This window comes from Cyprinus carpio, chromosome B14 (assembly GCF_018340385.1).
Source record: "Cyprinus carpio isolate SPL01 chromosome B14, ASM1834038v1, whole genome shotgun sequence".
Classification (NCBI taxonomy): domain Eukaryota; kingdom Metazoa; phylum Chordata; class Actinopteri; order Cypriniformes; family Cyprinidae; genus Cyprinus; species Cyprinus carpio.
The window spans coordinates 21,891,051-21,918,759 of record NC_056610.1 but is presented as its reverse complement, the minus strand read 5'-3'; the positions used below and the strand labels follow the sequence as shown (position 1 = coordinate 21,918,759).

General features: G+C 35.9%; 1 protein-coding gene across 2 annotated transcripts in view; it reads left to right on the top strand.

Annotated features, from left to right (window-relative positions):
* Window positions 1-27,709, top strand: part of LOC109056996 (proton-coupled amino acid transporter 1-like) — a 33,812-nt gene that overhangs the window by 2,843 nt on the left and 3,260 nt on the right. For both annotated transcript variants that reach the window (XM_042738586.1, XM_042738587.1), the window contains exons 3-11: window positions 158-270; window positions 354-444; window positions 2,276-2,365; window positions 2,543-2,631; window positions 3,749-3,833; window positions 4,208-4,426; window positions 5,865-5,963; window positions 6,067-6,233; window positions 8,463-8,632. In XM_042738586.1, the coding sequence (XP_042594520.1) occupies window positions 158-270; window positions 354-444; window positions 2,276-2,365; window positions 2,543-2,631; window positions 3,749-3,833; window positions 4,208-4,426; window positions 5,865-5,963; window positions 6,067-6,233; window positions 8,463-8,632 (1,123 nt within the window). The remainder of the gene's footprint in view (window positions 1-157; window positions 271-353; window positions 445-2,275; window positions 2,366-2,542; window positions 2,632-3,748; window positions 3,834-4,207; window positions 4,427-5,864; window positions 5,964-6,066; window positions 6,234-8,462; window positions 8,633-27,709) is intronic.

Genomic DNA, 27,709 nt, shown 5'->3' with positions numbered 1-27,709 from the left:
GTGTTTTTGTGATCAAATAAATGCAGCTCTGATGACCATAAGAGACTTCTTTTGTAAACATTAAGAAAGCTTACACACCTTTGGGTTTGAAGCGTAGCGCATGTGTTTCCTGTTCAGTGTTTAAGATCATGTTAAAGCTGTATTTGTGTGTTGGTTCGGCCCAGACCTTTCTAGAAGAGATGTGAGCCCTGTTGAAGATGAACCCAATCATTCACCCGCTTCCCTACGACAGACAGAATATGAACGAATCGGAGGAAGAACAGGATCCTCGTAAGCACAGTCATCTCCACCTATTAAAACGTTCATGTTCTTAGACTTGTTTTAATTCTGTGTTCATTTGTTTTTTTGTTTAGGTTTTTTCAGACTATAATTCATTTACTTAAAGGAAATATTGGTACAGGACTCCTCGGCTTGCCTCTGGCTGTCAAGAATGCAGGACTCCTGGTAGGACAGAAAATTACATTTGGAGATGAATGCTTGTTATATTATATTTTGAACTGTTCTGACCTCGTGTTCTGGTTGCCTTTTATAAAATCATATATCATCGCAGTAAAATGTGGATAGTTGCACGCACGCTTCTCTCTGAGCTTTATCTTGTTGTTGTGTCATGATTTCAACATCATGTCAGCCTCTCATTTTCATTTCTCTCACGTTTCTCGTAAGTCTTGTGATTTTTAAAAACTTCCACACCTAGCAAACCTTTTGGGTTTTTGAAGAGGCAATGCATTTAAATTGTTAAGCAAATAAAAATGTTGGCTTGTTACAGAGTTTAAAGAAACAAAAAGGATAATTAATTAATAACATTTATTTTACATCTTAATTAATGTAATATTTCATATTCTGTTCCCAAGATTATTTTCCCTGCCATTCCAATGCTTAGGCTTATGTTTTTATAAATAAGTCCTTTGTGCACAGCAAGGCTGCATTTTTATTTGATAAAAAAAAAACAATAAAAGCAGTAAAATTGTGTAATATTATTACTATTTAAAATGAATTTTTTATTATTTGAATATATCTTAAAATGTCATTTATTCAAGATATATCAAAGCTGAGTTTTCAGCATCATTACTCCAGTCTTCAGTGTCACATGATCCTTCAGAAATCATTCTAATATGCTGATTTGCTGCTCGAGAGAAATACATTTTTTCTGGGGTTCTTTGATGGATAGAAAGTTCAAAAGAACAGCATTGATTTGAAATTGAAATATTTTGCAACTTCAGATCAAATCAGTGTGTCCTTCTTGCTGGATGATGTATTCATTTCTTAAAAAAAATCTTACTGACCCCAAACCTTTGAACAGAAGTCCATTTGGATTTTTTTTTCTTTCCATATTATGCACCAAATCAAGTCATGGCTTTGATTGAATGGAAAAGTTATAGTGTACACTTCCTCAACAGTCTGCTTTATTTGAGGCCTTGTTCATGTCCAGAGCACAAACTAAGTTTGAAACTAAAGGTTATGGTTATGGTTAAAGACTTAATCAGTAGCATCTGAAGTTTTTTTTGTGGTCTTCTTTGCAAGCAACAAATCGCTGAGCGAGCTCTTTCTTTGACTTCTCTCTGTGTGTATGACGCAGCTGCTTGTGTCACTGCACTGCTGAGCCGTGTTTTCAGCCTCTGAAGACTTCTAAAAGCTCTCAGCATCAGCTGAGGACACAGGAACAACAAGACACAATCTGACAAAGATGCCAGACGTGTGGACACGTCCCTGAAGGAGGCTTTCTGCTTCACTGCCAGACTTGAATATTATGCTTTGACCTTTTTGTCAGTTGCTTTGTGCAGTTACAGATGCAGTTGCACCCCGTTATCTTATAAAACCCTTCCTCACAAATTGGAAATGCAGTAACGTGTCATTAACGACAGTTTTACATTTCAAATAAATGCTATTCTTTTAAACTTCCTGTTTATCAAATGATCCTAAAAATCAGTTTCCACAAAAATATTGTGTTTTCAACATTGATAACAATCAGAAGTGTTTCTTGAGCAGCAAATTAACATATCAGAATGAGAGGATCTGAAGGATCATGTGACTCTGAAGACTGGAGTAATGATGCTGAAAATTCAGCTGCGCATCACAGGAATAAATTACATCTTAAATTAGTTCAGCTAAAATCAGTAACTGTGTTGAGTGCCATGTTAAAGCACTAAACCCCAGACTGTTCCTGGTGGGCTGTATTTGAAATTCATGTTGTTTAAAATACTTTGCCCCAATGCTCAAGTTGATTAAACGTGATTGATCAATAGTTTGTTACTCTCCGTCTCTTCTCATTCTGCAGGTGGGGCCGTTAAGTCTTCTGGCTATGGGAATCGTGGCTATACATTGCATGAACCTCCTTGTGAAATGTGCACATCATCTAAGTGTAAAGTAAGAATAAACATTATTTTAAGAAATGCTGCCCCTTAAGTTCTTGACAAGTGTTTTGATACCTAACATCTGCTTTGTATTCTGTAATATTTTTAGTAGGAAATAATAAGTAGGGAAAATAGGTGTGTTCCTGTCATGCAGTTGACTGTTTTTCTAAATGAAGTGTTGTCTGTGTTAAATGGGCAAGCCCTTTCTTTCCTACGGAGATGCAGTGGAGTATGGCATGGAGAACGTGTCGTGGCTGAGCAGACACTCTGTGTGGGGAAGGTACAGTAACTGAACGTCTGTGTTTCAGTGCTTACAGGGCAGTTTTTAAATTCAGCACTATGTTAAAGTTGATTTGTGTTTGTGCTGTTCTCACCATAATCTTTAACCATTTGTCACATGACTCTCTCAGCACATGATCTCTACGCAACTTCACTGTTTCTTACACATACATAGATGATTTTATAATCTGTGGTATGAAATGTCCCCTGTGAAACGAAACAATATTATGTTTTTAATGAAACCACAATTTTTAGTTTGTTTTGTAATATTTTTTTTTATTTGTTGAATGTGAAATTTTTAAGTTTTTTGTATTTAATGATTAAGACAGAGTGCTTTCCAGATGTACACTACCATAAAGAAAAACCATAGTGGAATCACTTTCCACGATTTTTTCCAGCTGTGAACGATAAAAAACTGACACCAATCCATCTGTAAAGCTCGAGTTAAAGCGGCAGACGAGCGTGCGGGAAATATCGCTTGGGTGACGATCGTTTTTTATAGTTATCTTTATAGTGTTCTTATGACGGGCCTTAAGACAGAGTGCTTTCCAGATGTACACTACCAATCAAAAGTTTGGGGGCGGTGAGATTTTTGAAAGAAGTGTCTTATGATCACAAAGGCTGCATTTATTTGATTAAAAATACAGTAAAAATGGGAGTATTGTGAAAAATTAATTTTGTATTTTAAAATGTCATTTATTCCTATTTCAAAGCTACATTATTAGTCTTTATAGTCACATGATCCTTCAGAAATCATTCTTGTATGCTGATTTGCTGCTCAAGAAACATTATTATAATTATTAATCGCTGTGCTGCTGCATATTTTTGTTAAAAATGTTATTTTTGATGAGTAGAAAGTTCAAAAGAACAGCATTTATTTGAAATAAAAATGTCTTTAATGTCACTTTTGATCAGTTTGATTAATTCTTGATTAATAAAACTATTAATTTCTTTAAAATAGAAATCTTACTGACCCAAAATCTTTGAACGGTAGTGTATTTGTGCTTAGTGGGCAGTTTGTGGAAATGGCTGGATTTGTGACATTTAGATTACAATAAATATTTTGACTGCTACCTGAACATATAGATTTGTTTGGGTGTTTGTTATTTGGCTTTCAGGCGTGTGGTGAACCTGTTCCTCAACATAACCCAGCTGGGCTTCTGCTGCGTTTACTTTGTGTTCCTCAGCGACAATGTCAAACAGGTGAGAGAGCTTTAAATACAGAAGAAGAGACATTTTTTTCAAGTTTGAATAAAATAATATTCAGAATCGCACAGTATTCACACAATAATGTCATATTATTAAAAAATAAGAAACCAGAGAAAGCAGTAGTTTTCATCAAGGCCAGCTGGTAGAACATGTGAATTCACAGTGAACTTATAAACTTTAAAAGCATAACATATTGGTTTTGCCAAAATTCTGTTGCTCACCACAAGAGGGCAGCATTGATTAAACAATCTGCCAAATTTGCATCAACCCAAAACTCTTTCTATAATTAGAACTTATAAATGTTAAATTCTCTGCCATAAAAGAATTACTGCCATAAATGAATCTTTCTATTGACTTGCACATTGTAGGTGGTTGAGACTGCAAACGGGACGACCGGGAACTGTCACAACAACGAAACCGCAGTGAATGTCCCCAGCTACGACTCTCGCCTCTACATGCTCTTCTTCCTGCCCTTTATCATCGTGTTGGTGTTTATCCGCAACCTCAAGTACTTGGCCCCTCTGTCGTTTGTAGCAAACATTTCCATGTGTGTCAGCCTGGTCCTCATATACTACTACTGTCTGACGGTAAGACACGTTAAACACACTTAATATGGTGAAAGTGTATCAGTGTATGGCCTGAATTGCATTGCATGATTTCTATTATAGTGATTAGTGTCATATATGATACATACTTAGTCCACAGTACAACATCCTGGATGGACCAAAAAGTATTTGAACACTTTAATGTATGAATACATAGATACACTTTTAATAACCCAGATACACTTTTCAAGCAGAATGTTTGAAAAAGTTGATTAGGTTTTAAACAATAGATACTTTGGTCAGGACCTAGACCTCTCCCCGGGCTGCTGATTGAGTCTCAGATGTTATGGATGAAGAGTTAAGTGTCAATGACAGGTTTCAGCGTTGTTTTTTAGAGCAGCGCATTTCTTACTTGAATCAGCCCCTGTGTCTGTAATCAGCATTGCAGCTACTGAGAAACAAGCAAGAAGGTAACACAAGAAGAAGGGTTTTTTTTTTTAGGAAGGAAAGAAAATTTGTCATGGTGGAAACAGCTGGCTAGAGATTGCAAATTGATTTCTTGTTTAGAAAAAAAATATTATTTTAATTTTTTTTTGTAAAGAGTCAAGGGTTTTAAAAAATGCTTGCAGAGACATAAAATGTATGTACATGTAAAATGTTCATCTAAATGCATCTTGAACATCATACAATCACTGTAAATTTATACTGCGGCTTAAAGACATGATTTCATTTGTGCTTCAAAAATTGTTTATTTAAAATCTGATTTATATTTATAGACTTTGTAAATATGGGATTTTGATTATATAATACTTTTATCAGGGAATATAACCATTTTGTGTATGGTGTACTATTAATAAGAAATTTAATGACCTTCTAACTATACTGATAAAAAGTTTGGTGTCAGTAAGACAATTTTGTTTTTGAAAGAAAGAACTTAAACCTATCAAGGATGAATTAAATTTATTAAAAGGGACTTTTAAAATTTTACAAATATTTAAATTTCAAATAAATGCTGTTCTGTTCAACTCTCCGTTCATCAGTAAATGCTGAAAAAAAAAGTATCATGGTTTGCACAAAAATATGAAGCAGCACAATTGCTTTCAACCTTAATAATCCGAAATGTTTCTTGAGCAGCAAATCAGCATATTAGACTGATTTCTGAAGGATCATGTGACATTGATGACTGGAGTAATGATGCTGAAAATTCAGCGCTGCATCACAGAAATAAATGACATTTTTAAAACATTCAAATAGAAAACAGCTCTTTTAAACAATAGTAATATTTCACAATTTTACCAATTTACAGTATTTTTGATAAATGCGACAGAAAAAAAGAGAAAATGTAAAATATTCATTGTCTCAGACTTTTTGAACTCCACAATACATTCATGTAAACATTTATTTATTTATTTATTTATATCCTCTTTTTGAAATGTTCACCGTGTCACAGACTCAGACATTCTTTTTTTATTCTTGTCAGAATATTCCATACCCTATCAACCTCCCGCTGGCAGGAAGAGCAGTTGACTATCCTCTCTTCTTTGGAACAGCAATTTTCGCCTTTGAGGGAATTGGAGTTGTAAGTTTTTCTTTTGCTCTGATATTATGCTTGTCACCACAGAAATATTATTCAAGTGAAAAAAATTGAATTCAAAAAAGGTGTCATACTCGATCTTCGTCAGGTGCTACCACTTGAGAACAAGATGCAGAATCCCAGAAACTTCCCCACGGTCCTGTATCTCGGCATGGGCATCGTCACCACCCTCTATATCACCCTGGGCACCATCGGCTACATTGGCTTCGGAGAGCATATTCGGGGCAGCATCACATTGAACTTACCGTTGTGCTGGTGAGTGCCTGGGGATCTTTAAAGGTGACCTATTATGTCCCTTTTTACAAGATGTAAAATAAGTCTCTGATGTCCCCAGAGTGTATATGTGGCATTTTAGCTCAAAATACCCCATAGATTGTTTTTTTATAGCATGTTAAATTTGTAACATTTAGAGCCAAAACACACTGTTTTTGTGTTTGTCCCTTTAAATGCAAATGAGCTGGTGCTTCCAGCCCCCTTTTCAGAAGAGGGCGGAGCTTTAAGAGCTCATACTCTGGCAATACTGGCAACAACAAACAATCTCACACACTGAAAATGCCAGAAACTCTCAAGCAGGCGTCTTCACATTGCGTTCATATGCAGTTTTTAACTACTACATTCCTATTTACGATCATTCCAGAAGCATGTGAAATGTTGATTGGCACAATTATATAGGACTTTACCGTTTTTTTCTGGGACATTTCCTTGAAAAATAAAACTTAACCACAGTGTCTTTAGTGGCTCAGATGGAGGGAGGTTGTGTTTATGCTTATAGGGCAGACAGCATCACAAATGGACGGGACTTTTTCCCATATGATGATGTGTACATAGGGATAATCTTGTTCGTTTATGATTTTTTGCGATTATTAAAAAATGAGTGGGTGGATTTTTACCATTATAGGCTGGTTGTTTTCACACGCTGCGGCCACACAACTGTGTTCAAACACCTTATAAAAGTTATCTTTGCATAATAGGTCCCCTTTAATGTTTATTGTGTTCTAGTCCCACTTTATTTATTAATATTTTGTTTATTATGATGATTATGAAAAAGCATTCTGAAACTGAAATTATACAATTCATTACAAAAACACAATACATAATACATTTTTAGGATTGACATGAGTCTAATATCAGTGCACTACAAACCTGAGAAACACTTGTCAGAGTCCCATTACCCATATTCCCCAAGGGGGATCAAAAATTGATTAGCAAAGATCATCTCAAAAATTATTTGAGGACATGTTGGCAATGCATTTTTCCTCAGTTTATCATTTCCCAGATCTGTTAAAAGTCAAAACAACCCCCAAAAAGAAAAAACTAAATTATTAATGTTCTACTGAAGACTGGAGTAATGATGCTGAAAATTCAGCTTTGCATCACAGGAATTACATAAACTACATTTTGAAATAAATAAACATGACAAATATTTTCAATTGTAATAATATTCCACAATATTACTGTTTTTTTGTTTTTGTTAAAGTAATAACAAAAAAAAGTTTTAACAGTGTAAGTGATAAAAGTGCACAATAATATATATATATATATATATGTATATTTCCTATTTTTTGTTTTGGTACAACTTTTTTTTATATTCTTATATATTTCTTTGTACCAAAACTGTTCATACCAAGTCTAGCCTACCCTTTCATTTAAAAAAACAAAACAAAAACAAAACAATTCAATTCAATTCAAGTTTATTTGTATAGCGCTTTTCATGATACCAATCGTTACAAAGCGGCTTTACAGAAAATATCAAGTTTCTACATTACATTTAGGAGTAGGTTATTAGTGGTGATTTCAACAGAGAAAGTGTGTCTGAACCCCGAACATTATCAGGAAGGCTATCCCAGAGTTTGGGAGCCAAATGCGAAAAAGCTCTACTTCCTTTAGTGGACTTTGCTATCCTAGGTACTACTAAAAGTCCTAGCTTTTCTGCATCAGAAACAGGTAACATGTTTCGTATCTTGGCAATGTTTCTAAGATTAAAAAATGCTGTTTTTGTAACATGGGAAATATGATTTTCAAAAGACAAGCTGCTGTCTAATATGACACCCACATTTTTGACTGTAGAGGAAGTAACAGTACATCCGTCTAGATGTTGAAACAAAGGAAAAAAAAAAGGTTTGTTTCTACCAAAAACTCTTTTGCTGCAATTTGGTGGACTAGAGCTGGGAAATTGAAGGCAGCTGATTTCAGATGGTTTGAGGCTTATTCACTTCAGGCGAATACAAAGCAAGCATTTTGAACAGGTCACTGAGCCCAGGAGACACAAAAGCTGTCAGTCTTGTGTTTCTGTTAGTGAGTTTAGTGATTGATGTGTCACTCCAGAGACAGTGCTCTTTCATAAATATTGAAGATATCAGCGATACCTGAACGATGCTTTTATTTGTCATTACACTTCTCATATTTTACATTTACTCCTGATAAGAAAGACTAGCTGATATTCTATGATCAGTGGCTGCAGTCTAATATCTGTCTGTTCTGTAGGTTATATCAGACCGTGAAGCTGCTGTACTCTTTTGGGATCTACATCACTTATGCGCTGCAGTTCTACGTGTCAGCAGAGATCCTGATCCCGCCGGTGGTGGCGCGCTGTGGTCCCAGATGGACGTTGATGGTGGACCTCGGCATCCGCGTGGCTCTCGTAGCCCTCACATGTAAGTCGTGCTGCAACACAACACCTTAAAGGGTTAGTTCACCCAAAAATGAAAAATTAGCCCATGTTTTACTCACCCTCAAAGCATCCTAGGTGTATATAACTTTCTTCTTTCAGATGAATCCAATGGGAGTTATATTTGAAATTATGCTTGCTCTTCCAAGTGTTAGAATTGGAGTACAGTAGATGGGTGTTTTTTTTTTCCAAAAGACGTCAAATAAAGTGCATCCATCCATAATAAAAAGTGCCTCATATGGCTCTGGGGGTGAATAAAGGCCTCCTGTAGCAAATCGATGCATTTTTGTAAGAAAAATAACAATTTTTTAAATGTTATATATGTGCAGCGCACGCATCGGTGATTATTGACGAACTCGGAGAGAGAAAAGAAAAGCCAGTCACGATTTAGAAGCACAAAACAAGGATTTGTAAAGAAAAATGTCAGAGGATTTTGATATAAGCCAAGAGGAGACTGGTTTTCCTTTGCTAAAGTAAGGAAACTTTGCTTCCTTTGCTCCTGTACACAAACTCGCAAGACTAGCATATTTCACAGGCGCGTGCATGACATATACGTCCTACATCATCCGCCGGAACAGCTCGCACATATAACAGATAGTGGATGCTTCCTTTGCTCCTGTAAACAAACTACAGGAGACCTTTATTCACACCCTGGAGCTCATATAACAGATAGTGGAAGTGAGAGAAAAGTGTTTAGAACGTTTCAAATATGGATATTTTGTGTGAGGCACCTTTTATTATGGATGTTTGTAATTTTTTTGAGAGCAAGGACAATTTTTAATATAACTCTGATTGGATTCGTCTTAAAGAAGAAAGTCATATACACCCAGGATGCCTTGAGGGGGAGTAAAACATGGGCAAATTTTTGGGTGAGCTAACCCTTTTAAAACATCTCCAGCAGTCTTTCAGTTATCAGCCGTTGAGCCGCTTGCGTCAAAAGTCAGGAGTGTTTTCAACGGCTCATTTGCTTGTGCGTGCGTTCATGCTCAAGGTTGTTCAGCCACTTCACAGAGCATTTGTCATTGTTAGAAGTCTATTTTTACCTTTTGTCACTTTTTCTGAAACAAGCCGGACCTTGAACACAACAGCGAGTGTTTCCCGCGTGTGACTCAGCCGTGCGATTGATATTTGGATGGGTGTTGAAAATGAGGTTTGTGTTTTGGATGTATGAAGTAGGTGGGTTGCATAGGGTGCATGTGTAATGAACATGAACGTTTTTCCTCTTCATCTGTAAATGAAGGAAATCAGGCCACCTTTTTTGAATGGCTCACACGCTCAACCAGATCACTCTACTTACAGGACAACAGCCACATCCCAGTCCTTTAAATATCTTTTTAGAAATATTGATTTCCTTTCAAACCTGAAGTTGTTCATCCCTGTTTGACACAGCAGCTGATAGTGTTTCTTCACTAGGAGGCAGTCTTCAACACTCCTTCATCTTGTTAACACAGCTTTCACTTATATGAGCAACCTATTTATCTTAATATGCTTTACTTAGTCTGAGATATCACATGAGGATCAAACATGTAGATTATATATTAATGCACCTTACTGCTAGGTTTCATTTTCATAATTTATCATTTACCCAACATTTCTTACACCACTTTTTTTTCTTTTTCTTTTTCTTTTTTTTTTTGAGTGAAACCTTTGTGAAGAACATTCAATAATATATTTTTAAAAATATGAAAACATGCACAATGATTCAATAATATATTTTTAAAAATAGGTCAACCCTAATACCTTTATTTAAGTGAGACTGCATTCAAGCTGTTTAACGTTTTTGCTACGTTTCCGTGTTGAAAAATATAGTTTAAAAACCGTCAGAAAATACTCAGCGGACATATTACCTGCAATTAAAGAGAAACAACTAGTAAAGTAGTTACAATGTGTCCGCTGCAGCATGGTATATGCTAAACTGAATTACATGGAAGATATAGTAAAATATAAAATGGGTCATTGTTTATATTTTTCAACTTCTGAGGCAAGTTTATTTATATCAAATTTCAACACAATTACTGAGAACAATTATACAAGGTATTTAAAAATTAAGAACTAGAAATAAATTTTATTAGATTTTTTTAAGAATTTCGATATGTAAACTTTATCCTCACATATTAATATCTTACAATTATGAATTTTTTTCTTCACTTCTGTTTTTTAAGAATTTCGATATGTAAACTTTATCCTCACATATTAATATCTTACAATTATGAATTTTTTTGGGCTGAACGCAGCCCTGAAGACCTTAATTAGTTGCTTCAGGTGTGTTTGATTAGGTTGGAGCTGAATCTTTGCAGGACAGTCGATCGCCAGGAAGGGTTGGGCACCCCTGATTTAGAATTGCACAAATCATTTAGATGGTATATTTATATAGTAAAAACCGTAATACTGTGACATATTACTGCAATTTAAAACAACTATTATTCCCGTCATGGCTAAACTGAATTACATGGAATATAAATATAAAATGGGTCATTTTTACTCAATTCTGAGTTTATATCTCACAATTCTCACGTTATTCTGGTAATTGCTAAACTGAATTACATGGAATATAAATATGGAAGATATAGACTTCTAGAAAACTTGTATGATATAATATGTAAAGACGTTTTTTTATTGTTGAAGAAAAGTTTTTCTAGAAAATAATTTACTTTTTTATTTTATTTTATTTCATTTTGTCTGTGGTGAAAACTAGCTTTCATAGAATTACTCTGGTCTTAGTATCATGGTAATCCCAAAATTTTGAATACTAGTGTAATTTTTTAAATGCATTTTATTTGTTGTTTTGTTTGATTTTTGGGTTAAAATATGATTCAGACATTTTCTTGACAGTTTTCAGCAGATTTGCGTTTGTACATCCATTATCTGACAATGTGTAAAATGCATGGGAAAAATATTTGTTAATGGATTAAAAAGGACTGTATGAAGACTTGGAAAAATCAATATGCTCCCAGTGTTTCTGTGTTGTTGCTCGTGTCGACCTATTTGCTTTGAACTGGTTTAAAGCAGAAACATTAAAGCAGTATTCGCAGGGACCATTTCAGCGCTCATTTTAATGGCTTTCAAGCGTGGAGGGAGAATTGACAGCATTGTGGTGTTGGCATGGAGTCGGAGGTGCAGCTGCGAGGTTTTATTTTGTTATTAGTTAAATTGAGCATTGTAAACATTGGGGTTTTTTGCAGACTCCCGTGTGATAATGTCACAGGTGACATGGGCGGCAGGGACCGGAAGAGATGTGCCTTTTGTTTTTAAATTGCCCAAGGCATTTTGCTTGATGTTTTTATTTGGCTTTTTGAGAATAGAAGTGAATGAAAATGTCATGTGATGCAGTAGATGTGATGCAAATTGTAATGCATGTTTATCTCCTCACCTGACCCAGTATGAACACATATGTGATAGTATAAGATATTATTTAGCAGAATGAAGAAAACTGACTTGTGCTGACGTGTATGAGTTTCTTTGTTCTGTTGAACGTGTATGAGTTTATTTTTGTTATTTTGGGTAACCAAACAGTTGACGGTAGCCATTGACTCCTATAGTATCGAAAAAGGCCTGTGGAAGTCAATGGCTGCCGTCAACTGTTTGTTTGCCAACATTCTTCAAAATATTGTGTCCAGCAGAATAAATACAGGTTTGGAACAACTTGAAGGTGAGTAAATAGTGACAGAATTTTTATTTTTAGGTGAACAATCCCTTTTTTCTTTCTTAGAAACATATCGCTCTATACACTACACTTTTAATAAAAGAGCTAACAAATAGAGAGGAAGATGCTGACAGTTCACAGTGAGACGAGGTGTTCACGTTTATCTCAAATGAAATGAAAAGAATAAAAACCTTTGTTGTTATTCATTGCTTAAAGCACATAACTGAGAGTGCATAACAATCCAAGGCAAGCGCCTTAACAATGAGACTTTGGCTTGAAAAGGTAAAATTGTAACAAAAAGTGTAGTTCAATCTTTCTTTTGCACCCATTTCACTGGAAGACAAGTTATGAAGCAGGAATGTTCAATAGCACCCAGCTGTTGTTATAGGTTATTATAAAAAAATAAATAAACTGAAAATACTAATTTTATTCCAATCCAAGTAATATCAAATTTTTTGGTTTCAAATATGCATTAAATCAAACAGCCCAAAGACTGAATAAACTAGCATCCAAAAATCGTTTCTCCGTGTTAAAATCAGGGTTGTGATTTAGCAGATCAATTACAGGGTGTAAACTTGTGATTGTGGGTCAGCTTTCTGAATATTAATCACACGGGATGCGAGTCTCTGAGGTAAAGGTGCTATCAAAGCACCTTCTCAGTTCATCACGCCCTGTGTTACGAATGGACATGTCCAGGAGTACCTAATCAAAGCTTGTGCTGACCGCAATCTGTTGTCATTTCCTCCGAATTATACATTGACAGAGTGCTGGACGCTACACTAACCATTTAGTTCAGACGGTCTTCAGCTACCAGACGTCTTTAGCCATTCATCTCGCCCTCCATTTGAATGCCACTGACTTCGGGTCAAAGCTCTGGAGCCAACAAATACACTTGTGCTTAATACAGTTAAGCTGACAGTCCTTCCTGTCACCGCTGTCATAATGTGTACCTCTTGTCTGATTATCACCGCAAAAAAAAAAAACTTACAGTACTAAAATAATACATAAAATTGGTATTTTTATAGCATAATTGTCAATGTTATTTTGTTAAAAATTTTAAACAAAAGAGCAACATTCAATAAATTGGGGGGAAAAAAACAATACACTTAATACATATAACTTAATGACATATACACTGTTGAAAATACCAATATGCAAATTTTGCCTTGTTTTAAGGATAGATGTTTAGATCATTGAAATAAATTAAAGAAATTACACTTTTTTTTTTTTTTTTTTCTATGTTATATCTGCTATATATTGAACTCTCTCATAGCGACAACCCCTCGATACTTCAGTCTTTGTGTTTTCCAACTTCTGTCCTGGAAGTTTTCAGTCCATTGGGATGATCTCAGTGTAAGCATAGAATAAAGTACAGCATCCTTCTGTCTGCTCAGCAATTTGCATCAATATTCACTCTGTAGCATTAACACGGTTCCTTCCGTGTTTAATTCTGAATCCAAAATCAAACACCGCAGACTCTGCGCGTTGCCTCATTGAGGGCAGACAGGATGTGGTTGACAGTGCCTTTGTCTTGGAGATGAAGAGAGACCCAAGAGTGTGCAGCATGTGACACCTGATTCGAAGATCTCCAGAGAGAAGCTAGAGGGCCTCATCTAGTGCGCAGAGCTGAGGCTCTTCTTCCTCCTCGTATGATCACAAGTGTATGCAGAATCCATCAAAGGCCTGCAGTGGCTGAGCTGTGCTGATAGTGCGGATGCAATAAGCATGTGTCGCAGAGAATAACGTCAGAAGACAAGAACACTGTGTTCGGCAAGAGGACAGATCCTTTATGCTTAGAGGGCTTCACTGCTGACTGACGTGTAGTTTATAGTGCTGTTTGCACAAAAGAATGACATCACTTCAAAAGTAGGGATCGGTTACAGAACATAAACATGTATACTTGCCAGAAACACATCAACATACAAAATCCAAATATGTAGGTGAGAGTGGGTTAGTTGTTCCAATGGAAAGTTGTCACAAGGGCTACATTATTTGTCACGTTTTAAAAGAATAGTTCAACCAAAAATTAATTAAAAGTTGTTGAAAATTTACCTTAGATATTCAGATCATCCAAGATATAGATGTGTTTGTTTCTGCATCATATTTGGAGATATTTAGCATTACATCACTTGCTCAGCAATGGATGCTCTGCAGTGAATGGGTGCCGTCAGGATGAGAGTCCAAACAGCTGATAAAGACATCACAATAATCCACACCACTCCAGTCCATCAGTTAACTTCTTGTGTTACAAATCTGTGTATGTTTTACAAAAAAAAAGTAGCCTACATCATAGGCTACCGGTTTGGGACGACAAGAGAGTGAGTAAATTATCATAAAAATTTCAGTTTTGGGCAAACTATTCTTTTAACAATACAAAAGAATTGAAGTCGTCTTGTTTAAATGCGAGATTGTAGGAAACTGTCCTGGTTTGTCGAGTTAAAACGCTGCAGAAATAGGACGTATTGCTCAGTGCTTCTAATCAAACAGTTTAAAGATTCAAATGCCTTAAAGCGATCTGTAGAGTGTAAAATCCCAATTCACTCCAAAAATCATCTGATACGAACTGATAACGTTTATTTTGCATGCTGTATCAGTTCTTATTAATTCATGAGCCATAGCACAGTTTTTCTGTGTTGCAATATTCTTTTTAAACAATTTTAATTGCTTCAGTATTTCTGATAATCCTCATTTTGGACTGTCAGGAAACTGTTCTGTTTTATTTTCCTCTATGTGCTTAGTTTTAGCTGTTCAGCTTTAGGTTTTGGTGTAAAGAAAAATGAAACCGGATTAAAGAAGTATATTTGCCATTTTTCAGGCTCTCATGTTGTGGTTTGATTTCAAACCAGACTTCAAAGGAAAGCATACCAGCTTACCAATACATAAACGCTTTGCAAATGCTGCTTTCCTCTTTTCTCCTAATTCCTCTTTTAAGGGCTATCATTCTTTACAATATGATTTAATTGACATGCAAATTCAAAGGAAAAGTGACATCAGGACTGATACTCAGTCAATAGCTAAGGGAAGTGATCTCCTGAATGAGAGCAGTTGCTGAATGTGGATGTTAAGGGCAGCCAGCAGCATTTATATTGTCAGTTTGTCCCTCTTACCACGGAATAGTTTGGTTCCGGCTGTATTTCGAAGGCTTATTGATGTCATGATCGATTCGATTCTCTCTAAGAGCTAATTAACCTCTTAGGGCTTGTGTAGTTATTGAAATATACATTTGAGGTGCAAATGTCTTGCTTTCTTGCATGAAGTTTTGATGTTTCATGGAAATAAATCAATGCCTAGCCTATATTTTGCTGAAGCACTCTTTTCATAAAAGGGGAAAAAGAAAAGCTGAGGAACAATTTTTAATAGTTTTAAAATTTGTAATTTCAATTACAGTAATGTAGGGATGAATTTCGAATTATTTCATTAATTTGTAATGCTACTTTTGCAGTTTGCATTAGCATTTTCTAAATCTGGTTTCTGATTGGTTGTCAGCGTATTTTTTTTGTTTGTTTGTTTGTTTGTTTGTTTGTTTTCTTCTGGAAGTGATTCCAACATTATTGTTCCTGTGTGTCGTTGTTACCATAGACTTCCTGTTCTCATAGAATTGGTACAATTAAAACTTTATATTTATTGTCTTTGGTGTGAACAGCTCTTTAGTCTATTCTAATATCACTGTAACTAACAGACTAACAGTCATTTTTAACGACTTGTGGGAAGTCGTGGCCTAATGGTTAGAGAGTCGGACTCCCAATCGAAGGGTTGTGAGTTCGAGTCTCGGGCCGGCAGGAATTGTGGGTGGGGGGAGTGCATGTATAGTTCCCTCTCCACCTTCAATACCATGACTTAGGTGCCCTTGAGCAAGGCATCGAACCCCAAATCCCCGGGCGCCGCAGCATAAAATGGCTGCCCACTGCTCCGGGTTGTGTGTTCACAGTGTGTGTGTGTGTGTGCACTTCGGATGGGTTAAATGCAGAGCACGAATTCTGAGTATGGGTCACCATACTTGGCTGAATGTCACGTCACTTTTTTTACAATTAATCTTATGAATTCTGTGATGTTTTCTGCTATCAGTTGGTTTCTTTCACTCAAACATTCCATCCTGTTTAATAATATAATATCAAAACTTGGTTAAAAAATAAGATTTTGAAATGTTTTTGGAAGTAGTCTCTTATTCTTAGCAAGGCTGCATTTATTTGACTGTAATATAATTAAAATTTTTAAGTAGTTGTTTTATATTAGAATATATATGTTAATTTGCTGCTAAAGAAACATTTCTTATATTTATCAGTTGAAAACAGTTACATTTCCTTTTTTTTTCAGGATTCTTCAAAAGTTCAAAAGACCAGCATTTTTTTGAAATAAAAATCTTTTGTAACATTTTAAATGTTTTCACTGTTACTTTGAACAATTTAATGCATTCTTGCATTCTAGTGCAGAGTTTGACTAGAACATATTTTAATGATTTTTTTTTTTTAGAAACACTTCTTTAAACTACAACACAAGCATATTCGTTTTTGTAGAGAGATCATTATGTACTTCATAACACAAATGGCCCCAGATGTGACATTGCATTAACTTTTGGCTCATTTGTCCCGTATTGCCCAGCGAAACAGACCAAAGGAAACTAAGAAACTATTACTTTCCTCTCCTCACATGGCCTCTTTCTGAAAGATTGAAACTGTCGATCAACTTGTTCACTTCAGAAACTAATGAGAGCTTCTCAAGGTTTTTTGATGTTGAGGCTGGGCAGGGATCCTCTGGACTGTAATTGGTGTGTCAGCAGGGACTGTGTAGCAAATAGATCTGCGCATCCCTCCACACTCCTCCATCACCCCAGCTGTATACAGTCCTTAGATAGACCCCAAAGGCCGTGGAAGTGCACAGCAGGAGATGGACAAAAAAGTAGCGCATGTTCATCACATCGCCGCTAAGAAGTCAATCGAGTTTAAAGCTATCAGATTGAGAAGAGACCACGGCCATGATGTGCTTCATCTGTTTGCCAGTGTCTCAACTGAAGGATACTTGATCTGACTGCTGTTATAAAACATGCAGCAGTTAAGTGGTGGTTCTTGAAATCACGAAATCTTTTACAGTCACTCAACAAAAACAGACATGTGTATCATAAAGATAAGGCTATCATCCGTCCTTTCAAAGTCACTAAGAAGTGAGCTCCTGCTATATTTAAGGCAATATGTTAAGGAACATTAGATTAATGTAGCGTTTGTCCTGAAAGGATGTTAAAATCCCTAGTTTACCTTACATTTACATTTAGCAGACGCTTTTATCCAAAGCGACTTACAGTGCATTCAGGCTATGCTTTTTTTTTTTTTTTATTAATATGTGTGTTCTCTGGGAATTGAACCCACAACCTTTTGCGCTCCTAACGCAATGCTCTACCTCTGAGCGAGATGGTATTGCATTGTTCTTTGGCTGATGATGAATGAACTTTTTTTGTAAATTTTTTTTCATTTTTGTTTGCTTTCAGACTAATGAGGTCTTATGAAAGTTGTTGTTGTGCTGTTCATCTGTTGTCAGCCTTATTAATGTTTTTTTCTTTATTGAGGTTGAAGAAAAGAGCACAGTGTGTAGACGTCAGATCATGCAACAAAGCTATTATGAAGGGTACACAACACTGTTACAAAAACTATTGAGCTACAGGTGTGCTGTCCTGCTGCCAACATCATCACTGAAACAACCTCATAAATGAAATTAAATGCTCTACACGAGCAGCAACTCGTGTGAAACATACTGTACAGTAGACTTAAAGGAACAGTTCACCCCAAATGTGAATGTACTCACCCTCAGGCAATCCAAGATGTAGATGAGTTTGTCTCTTCATCAGAACAGATTTGGAGGAATGTAGCATTACATCACTTGCTCACCAGTGGATCCTCTGCAGTGAATGGGTGCCGTCAGATTAAGAGTCCAAACATCCACAAGTAATCCACACCACTCCAGTCCATCAGTTAACATCTCATAAAGTAAAAAGCTGAGTGTTTGTAAGAAACAAATCCATTGTAAAACATTTGAACTTTTACCATTGCTTTGACCAAAATACAATTCCATAATCCATAACACTTCCAAACCTGTTCCAATGAAGAAACAAACTCAGATGTTTCACTATCTTGGACATTTTGCTTTTATTTCGGTTGTTGCAGTACATTCTGGGATTTCCTTCTTTTAAAGAAGACATGATAGCTATAAGCCTGTTTAGGAGTTTCTTCTGTGCAACTCAAAAGAATATGATTTGCTGAAGGTTTGCCGAACTTGACGTGCAAAAATGTAGCTTGTATAAATGGTGATTATTAGTATGTTCCCTTGTTTTTGGTAAATCATGGCCATGATGTACTTATTTGTTACTTGTTTTAATGTAGTTAATTCATGTCATTTGTGGGGCTTTGTACCAAACTGTTTTTCCAAACAATAAAACTCAGTGGGCTCCAAGACCAATTTCATTTTTACAGTATGAATAAACATTAGTTTTTATAATAACTTATTACATGTGATTGAATTAAAGTTAATGATGACATAATTTTCAGTTTTAGGTGAACTATCCTATGGGATCAAATTCCTGCCAAATGTATTGCAGTCATGGATAAAAAAATAACAAGCATGAAACCAAAATTTAATAATGCAAGTAAAAATATATTGCACAAAATTTTAAAATGAAAGCAAAGTTTTCAGGAATATCACGGATCTAAAATGTTTACTTTTTGTGCAATATATTTTTACTTGCGTTTTTAAATTTTGATTTTTTTTTATTTTTTTTATCCATAACTGCAATACTTTAGGCGGAAATTTTATCCCATACTATCCCTTTAAGGAGCTTATGATGATAAAAAGGATTTAGAACAAAGCCACTGAGTATGTTGCATTTAAAACTTAACTTTATGTGGTCTGAAAAACTATGCATTCATCTGATTTATTTTAGCATGTGATTGTCAAAACACATGCATCTCACAGTTTGTTTCACTGTGTTTGGGAGGGGATGTATAGAGGATAAAGTGTCCTGGTTTGAAAACAGCAGATATGCTGAAGGCAAAACAGAAAGTTAAATCCCAAGAACTCTCTCTCTCATAAAGTTTAATATCCGATGTTTAAAATAAATAAAATTATTTAAGAAATTTAAGAGGTATTGTCCTGCGGCAGCCAAGCGTGGCAGTGAAATGGACCATAAAAATTAGGGATGAATAATGAATAAAAAATGGATCAAGGACACTTTTCTTTTCTTTTTTTTTGGTGTAAAGCTATTGTTATGACATTGTCAGCATGTAATTAGTGTGTCACATGCTATAAACCTACAAAAAAACAATTTCCCTAAATGTTAAAAGGAACAAAAACAAAATCTTCTTGTATATGTCAGCATGCATGCACATGCAACTTGAGATGTGACATTATCGTTCCTGTCTAGTCCTTACCAGCACTTGGTATGCACGTGGCAGGCACATACAAGTTACTCTGTTAAAATACATGCTCCATTCATACTGTGACATACATTTCCTCCTCATACATATGCCATCTGCAATACTCAGAAAAAAAGCATCCTGTACAAATCATGCTATACTAGATGATGACTAATTCACAGCAACACAGCTCTTCAGAGTTAGAAATCCTTTCAGTCTTTAATTCTGTTTAAAGGCATTGTGCATTCAAACAGCGCCGTTACAGCTTAGCGTTCTGAGTTGTTTCATTCTGTAAGTGTCACAGTATTGTCTCTTGCTTTGATTTATTGAGGCGAGGAAGCTGTCTGTCTTTCATTTGAATTAAGTGCAGAAAGTTCCTCAGTTTGCTTTGCTCCCCAGTGGTTCAATTCAGAATTTGTCCTGGAGAAAGCTGTAGGAATGAAGTGGGTGTGTGACACATAGAAACGAGAAATTAATGCATTTTATACTTCCTATAAAGCCTCCGTGCTCACAGTGCCTGTTCGAAATCAACTTCACAGACGAGCACATCAAAGCTGGGCAAAGAGGAGAGCAGGATTACTGTTTCCAAGGGTGCGAGCGTGCCTGTGTGCGCTCTTAATGGAAAGTGGAATGGACAGTGCGTGAGCCCCCTCTGGTCCTGTACTTTTTCCGGGAGTGCAGTGCTATGGCTGACAGCACGCTGACACATGAGCACCAGGGCATTCTGACTGCGCCGTGTTCCTCTGCTTTACCTCAGGAGCTGCTGAAATTGACCTCCCGCAGCCCCAGGGAGGCTCCAAACCTGCTTGCTTCGGTCCTGCTGAAACAAAAGGAGGCACCTGAACCATGCGGCTCCAAAGGTCTTTGAAAATGCCATCCAGTAAAGAGTGAAGGTCTTCAGAACTACTTTTACAGACTCGCGTGATGCCTTGTTCTCCGCTCACGTGACGATCTGACCTTTAATCATTTATAGAGACCCACTTATCATGACCTTTTAGTGTATATATTTGTACTTAACATTTTTCACCTGTTAAGTGAGGGATAATGTACAGTCAGACGGTTATTATCATGGCTACACGATTTGGAGGGAAAAATCTATTTTAAGAGTAAGAATAATGAGCTTTTGTGGTTGTGAATACAGTATTATACAGTACAAAAGAAAAGAAATGCATCAACCATGTGTAGATGTGTACTCATAGGCCTATTCTAAAGCCATGATTGGTTGGTGTTTAGTAAAGCACATGTGAGGAGTTAGTGTGAGGCACTGATGAATTAGTGTGGCATTTTGATTGGCTGTGTTTAAAAAAGGACATCAAGATACTTTCTGTTAGATTTTTGTGTGTTACATGGAGAATTGTGTGTTGTGCTTTGCAAAAAGTATTTCATGAAATTGAAACCTGAGTCAAAGGCTGAGAATTAGTGTATGGTTTTGCAGATTTGGTGTGTGCTTCTGGTGTTTAAGTGTGAGAATTAAGAAATTTGTCACAAGTAAAGACGTGTGTAAGCAGTTAAAAAAAACTGTAATAGTTTACATGTTCCCTTCACCCAAATGGATTATATAAAAACAACTAGGCAATAATGATTGGTTGATTGATTGATTGATTGATAATAATCCTATGGTTTTATTGAATAACACTGTTAAAATCCATAATGTAATGCAAAAAAAAAAAAAATATGTACACTGCATATTACTAATGCCAAATAATACAATTGAATTTCAATTTTTTTTTTTTTTTTAATATATTTTTTAAAGTTCTATTTTGACCCCTATAGTAGGTTTTTTTTTTAAACTTCCATAATATTTGGGGGAGGGGGCACAACAATACAATTCTGTTTAGGGCACTGTATAAGCCCCTCCTTTAAACTAAACCTGTGAAAATTTTCTTTAGGCGGAAATTGCTTTGCATTTGCAAAGATAAAAAGTTCATTTGAGAGCTACGACCTAGCGGTTATTGCATGTGTTACAGCAAGTTGAGCCTGGATGCTCATGCACGAGTTTAGTCCAGTCTGTGTCACCTCCTGAAAACTTCACCCTCTTTATCCTATCATTTAGAAATGTTCTTTTTCTACTAACCTCATCAATAAAAAAAAGCAAAAAGTCTTAAAAAGATAAAAACCAGAAAATTCTTAAATTGCAATTTTAGAGAGGTTAAAATCTGCCAAAACTTGTCCAAATAAATGACATGCATGAGCATCCTCACAAATGCTGGCTGCTGAGCATATGAGTCTTATTTTGATGATAAATATTTAGATTCACTAAACTTTTTTCACATATGCATCGATGAGATGGTACTATGCAGATCTGTGATTGTGTACCTGGAGTATTTTTGAAGCTAAAATGCAACTCATTATTTAATTTATAATGACATTATAGTCTCAGCTTCATTATCTCCTCTCATTCTGACCATAGTGCCATAAGAGAGGCTCAAACACACTATGTTTCACAGCTAATACCACTGTGTTTATGACACTAACTGTCCTAGACGTTTTAATGAGGCGTTATGTTGTGTCTCATCCCACCTTTGAAGGCTCTTTTATCCCAAACAACATATTCCATGTGCTTCTGACAGTTTAATAGTTGCTCGTTTTGAAATGCTGCTGAGAAATAAACAGCTGCTCTGTGACTGATATGTCTGAGATGAACTTATTAATTTTGTATAATGGCCACTGACAACAAGGCCTTCTTAAATGGACTGAAAGGATTCATTGGGAACATCTCAATGGACTTGTTACTGACAATATGCATGTATTTATTTCTCTTTATTTTTGCAAGAATGGGCAAAGGCCTTGACATACATTTTCCTCACACTAGAATGATCTTTTTGTGCAGCCAGTCTGAAATAACGTAATAGGCGACGGTTTATTTGCTTTTGATGCGTAATATAGAACAGCACGATTTCTATAAATGCTGGAGCACATGTTAAAACGTTAGTGTGACTTCTGATGTGATGCGTAAGCAGTGTGTCATCCGGATCACATCGCCAGCATCAAACTTTCATTAAAGAGATGCAGGCCTGTGTTGCGTACAACAGCAGTTGACTACTGTTTGTGATCTTCAGACGATTGACCATTTTTGGGGATATTTTGTCAATGGAGATTCGCAGTGCGTTTCAAGATACTTTTCATTGACGCAAACATCCATTACTGCTCAAATACAGGCCGCCGTGTCCGTCTCCTGACAATGAACCCATGATGAGCCTCTATTTATATTTCAAACAGTCATTGTCTGACAGTCAAGAATTGTTCACAAGGGAAAAATGGGTAATTTGTCGCAGCGTCTGCGCTCCCCTCTGTAGTTTTGTCACAGTCCGCCTCTAGAAATCTTCACATGGCAGAAGGGGATTTGCCCTGTGCGTCAATGCAAATTGGATTGTTATTAAATTATCTCAGTTGTGTGGTCCGAACACGCAGACACTTTCAAAGCTTGAAATAAACAAATTAGCCTGGCCATTTCCCAACTTCAACAAACCAATGTTCTGCTAATCAGAGCCGGGAATATTTTCAAAAGAAGTGTTGTCAAAGGCGCAAGGCTTAATGTGGACTCCCTCGCTCTGACCCAGAGTCTGCTGTTGTCTCTGAGTGCTGGGAAGTGCAGATATGCCTGTATGTCTTCGGTGTTTACAGCTGTGAAATGCATCCCTGAAGTTCACTGCGTCTGGTAATTAAGAGACTATGGATATGTAACATTTATATAGCCTTGAATATTGTTGGCTTGAGCTCTTTCCTGCTCCTGTAGTGTCGTTTGCATTGTAATTGCAACAAAAAGCCAAGGATCTCGTAATGTTACCACCAAGGCTATTCATCTCCAGACAGGCTGTTGGTTGATAATCACCTCCTCTAAATGTGCTCATGAGTATAAAGGAAATATTTGGCTGGGTGGAGACATCCTGAAGTATTGATGATGTTGAAGTGAATCAATTCTGTTTTTGACTAAAGCGTCAGCTAGAGATATTTTACATTAAAGAAAGGCAAAGCTACCCAAAACTAGACATTATAATGTGTTTGTTATGTTTAAGTCCATTTAAATGAAGTTGCTCTAAGACTGATAATTTTCTGGAATAAATAAATGCCAATTTTCCATGAATAAATGCTACAGTTCTTTTTTAAAGAAATTAATACCTCTGTATTCAGTTTATCAAAAGTGATAGTAAAAATGTGTACATATTTATTTTATTGCAATACCCCCCCCCCCCCCCAAAAAAAAAAGATTAGCAGCACAACATTGATATTAATGAGGAATGTTTCTTGAGCAGAAAATAATCATATTAGAATTATTTCTGAAGGATCATGTGACACTGAAGACGAAAGTGATGATGGCGAAAAATGTTAAAATAGAAAAGCTATTTTAAATTTTATTTCAGTTTTTACAGTGTTTTTGCTCAAGAAAACCAGCCTGAGGGAAAATTAAAAACATTTTAAAAAATCTTACTAATCCCAAACTTTGTGTAAATCATATTTATATTATTAGTAATAAATAATTTGCAGTTTAGGCCTTAAAATGTTATAAATGTTGGTTTTTAAATATATGAAATGTTACAATTGCTCATTCTATCCTAACGAACGTAAAAAAAAAAAAATCCTAATAGTGTTATCTGTATTGGTATCAGTGATTCTGGGCTTGATGCATGAACAGATGAACAAATAATATTTAAATAGCATAATTTATATTATTTTACTAATAACGTACATTTTATTTTTAAACATTGAGTCACCTAATATTATGCTGCATGCTGTGGAAAAGTGTGCTATTCATTTTATAAGCAACTCAACTTATAAAACAGCAGAAATCGACTTGCATTGAGTGCAGCATTATGGCGGGTTACACATGGCACTCACTTTTTACTCAGCAAGAGTAAATATCTTGTCTGCTTATGCCATTTTAAACCATATAGCAAATGTGCTTGATATGCACTGGATCTGATAATGAATTTGATACTGTGCTGAGTAGGATTCATGGGAAATGATGTCAGTTGCCAACAGCTTTTATATCCTCTGTAGTTTGACACCTTTTTTTTGCTTGACACTTTTTGAGTTTCTCTAAAGGTCTGAAAGTGGGCTTCTCTCATATTCTTCTATACATAAATCAGTTTGCCTCAAAGCACAGTTGGGGATGTGCCTGACGTCCAATTAATGAGCGCGAGGGACAGGTCTGTCTGATCAAATATCATCTTTCTCTGCACTCATTTCAGTGTACACTGATGTTCAAAAGTTTGTGATCAGTAAGATTTGTAGTGTTTTTAAAGAAGTCTCTTATGCTCATCAATGCTGGATTTATTTGATCAGAAAAAATCAGTGTTGCATGACCACTTTTGGAAACATTGTAATATGATGATTTTCTTATCAGTGTTGGAAAGTTTTTGCTGCTTAATATTTGGAACCTGTGATGTTTTTTTTCCAGGATTCTTTAATGAATAAAAAAATGATAAAGAACAGCATTTATTCAAAATAGAAATCTTTTCTAACAACGTCTTTACTATCAGTCTTTACTATCATATTGAAGACTGGAGTAATGATGCTGAAAATTCAGCTTTGCATCACAGGATTAAATTTCATTTTAAAGTACATTAAATTAGAAAATTGTTATTTTAAATTGCAATTATTTTTTCACAATATTAAGTTTTTTTTATATTTTTTGATAATATTGATGTTTAATTGATTAGATTAAGAGTTTTTTATAATAAGAATTTTATTTATTATTGAAATATAAACTTTTGAACAGCTGTGTATTTCGTGAAGGACGGTTTGTTTAGGATGTGACGCCAGTGTCACAGGACTGTGGACGTCTGCAAAAAGCGCTGGCCTTGATCTCTGAAATTTGGGAAAGGACATGAATTACTAAACACTGAGCAGAGATGCGAGGACAAGGCGGTAGAGCTCCAGTTGTCTAAAACGTGCTCTGTGAAATCTTTCAGGCTGAATGATGACAACTGAAAACTAATATAGACAAGATGTCCGAGGAGCTCAGACCTCTTCAGATACGTTTTCTCAATATTACTAAAGCCGTTTGGCTTTGATAAATGACACAAGGCACGTTTCCATTACAGATTTGCGCAAAACTTTGCCGATATTTTATAAATGTCGATAAAAAAACGACGGTGTTTCCATTAATCGTTGTTTTGCGACTAAAAAATAAGCTTTTGCCTCTCGCGATAAGTCATTGCAACGGATTTTGGTGGGATTTTGGCGGATTTTGGCTACATTTATTCAAAGGAGGCGTATGTTTGTATCTTTACAGAAACAGCACAGAGAGCCGCTTCAGAAACGTGTTCAGTGCAGCTCATATAAACACAAGCATTGACTAGAGTGCCTGCAGTCAGCTTCAGTGTCCGTATCAGAGACACACTGCGTCGCAGACGTGTGCAGTGTAAAGTGTCTAAGCATTAATGGTAGGGAAAGCCCCTTATACTGGAGAGCGGCCACGTATGAAGTGTTTCTTGGAGGTTATAGTACATTGAAGAAAGATCGTATGACTTTTACATATGCCATGTGACCTGTAAATGCGGGGGAAAAAAAAAACGGTTCCATTGCAGTTCTGCGAATTATTCCTTTTCGCATTGCCTGAAAAACCACCACATGTGAGTGTAAAAAATGTTTGCGATATATGGGCGTTTTTGCGAAATTGACGTGTTTCCATTAGGCGTATTTTAAATTCTAGAGTAAAACTCATTTTAAAATGTGTTTTTTTTTTTTATATATATTTATGATGGTTTTCAGATGGTTTTGAAAACCATTCTCAAGAAATGTTTTTAATTTAATGACTCAAAATTTAATGTGGTGTAACCATCATGTAAAACTTAATAACATGTTTTACAGTCTACACATTTTATTCTTTCTTTTGATTTTTTTTTTTTAAACAAATATCAAATAATTATTGATTTCATAAATATCACACATTTTGGGAAGTCGTACCACATGATATATGACAACCTCAACTAACCTGGCCATGTTATGAAATATTTCAGAGCACTTTTTGACCTTGACACGTGATGTAATTTCCTCTTTTATTTATTTATTTATTTGTTGGTTTTCTGGTTGCACCACATGACTTTAATTTGAGCAGACAAATGTTTCTCAAATATCAGCATTTTTGTATTCTTTTCTAAAGTAAACAATTATAAAAGATTCTGCTAAACAATTATGAAATTTTTTTGCCATGATTAACTTTTCTATTACAATGAGGATTTTTTATTTTTCTTTATGATATAAAAACTCTGAATTATTTGACTTTGTTCCCTTAATAATAATTCGGAAATTAAAAGCATGCGTACAATAGTATAGCTTTATTCAGGTCATTGTAATTGCATATGCTTAAACTGTATTTGTTTCTGAATAAAACAATTAGCGACATGTCATTGACTCATACAATAGTCTTCCTGTAATGTGTGTCTAATCTTTCTGCAAATTCATGCCCTCCATCATCACAGTAAGCCACAAATGAGTCACCGGCAGAGAACTCATAGACGCCTGTACAATTTAGTTTACTGGAAGAGCCGAGCTTCGTAGGATCCATCAATTGATCCAGCACATGTCCTTAATGTGAATTTACTTTGCAATAGCTTTTAAAGCCTTGTTCTGCTCTCGGTCCCCGAGGGGCATCTGTCCCCTGTGTCTGCTTTGTAATCTGCTTGGTGTTTGCCGCACAAATCTTCAAAGTGACCTACATCTCAACCCCTTTGGACTGTTTGTCTTCTTTGGGCTTCAAATTTGGCCTTTCGAAACAATATGTTGTAATATGTCTTCAAGAGAACGTGGCTTGTTGCATGGCGTTCAAAAGATCAGCCTTTCAATGTCGATTTGCCTGATATCCTGCTTCAAAAAGACTTACATGCCAAATGAGAAGAAAGTGAACAGCTGACAACCGCTACGAAATAATAATAAGTGACAGGAAGTGGGTGTGCACTCGAATTTGTGTGTTCATGTGTGACAGACAGGGATTTGCCATGTGAACGTGTGAAGATTCCCGTCGTGCACAGTGTGAAAAACAGAGGAACGTTCGGAGGACATCAGCGGAGGCTACTTTGGT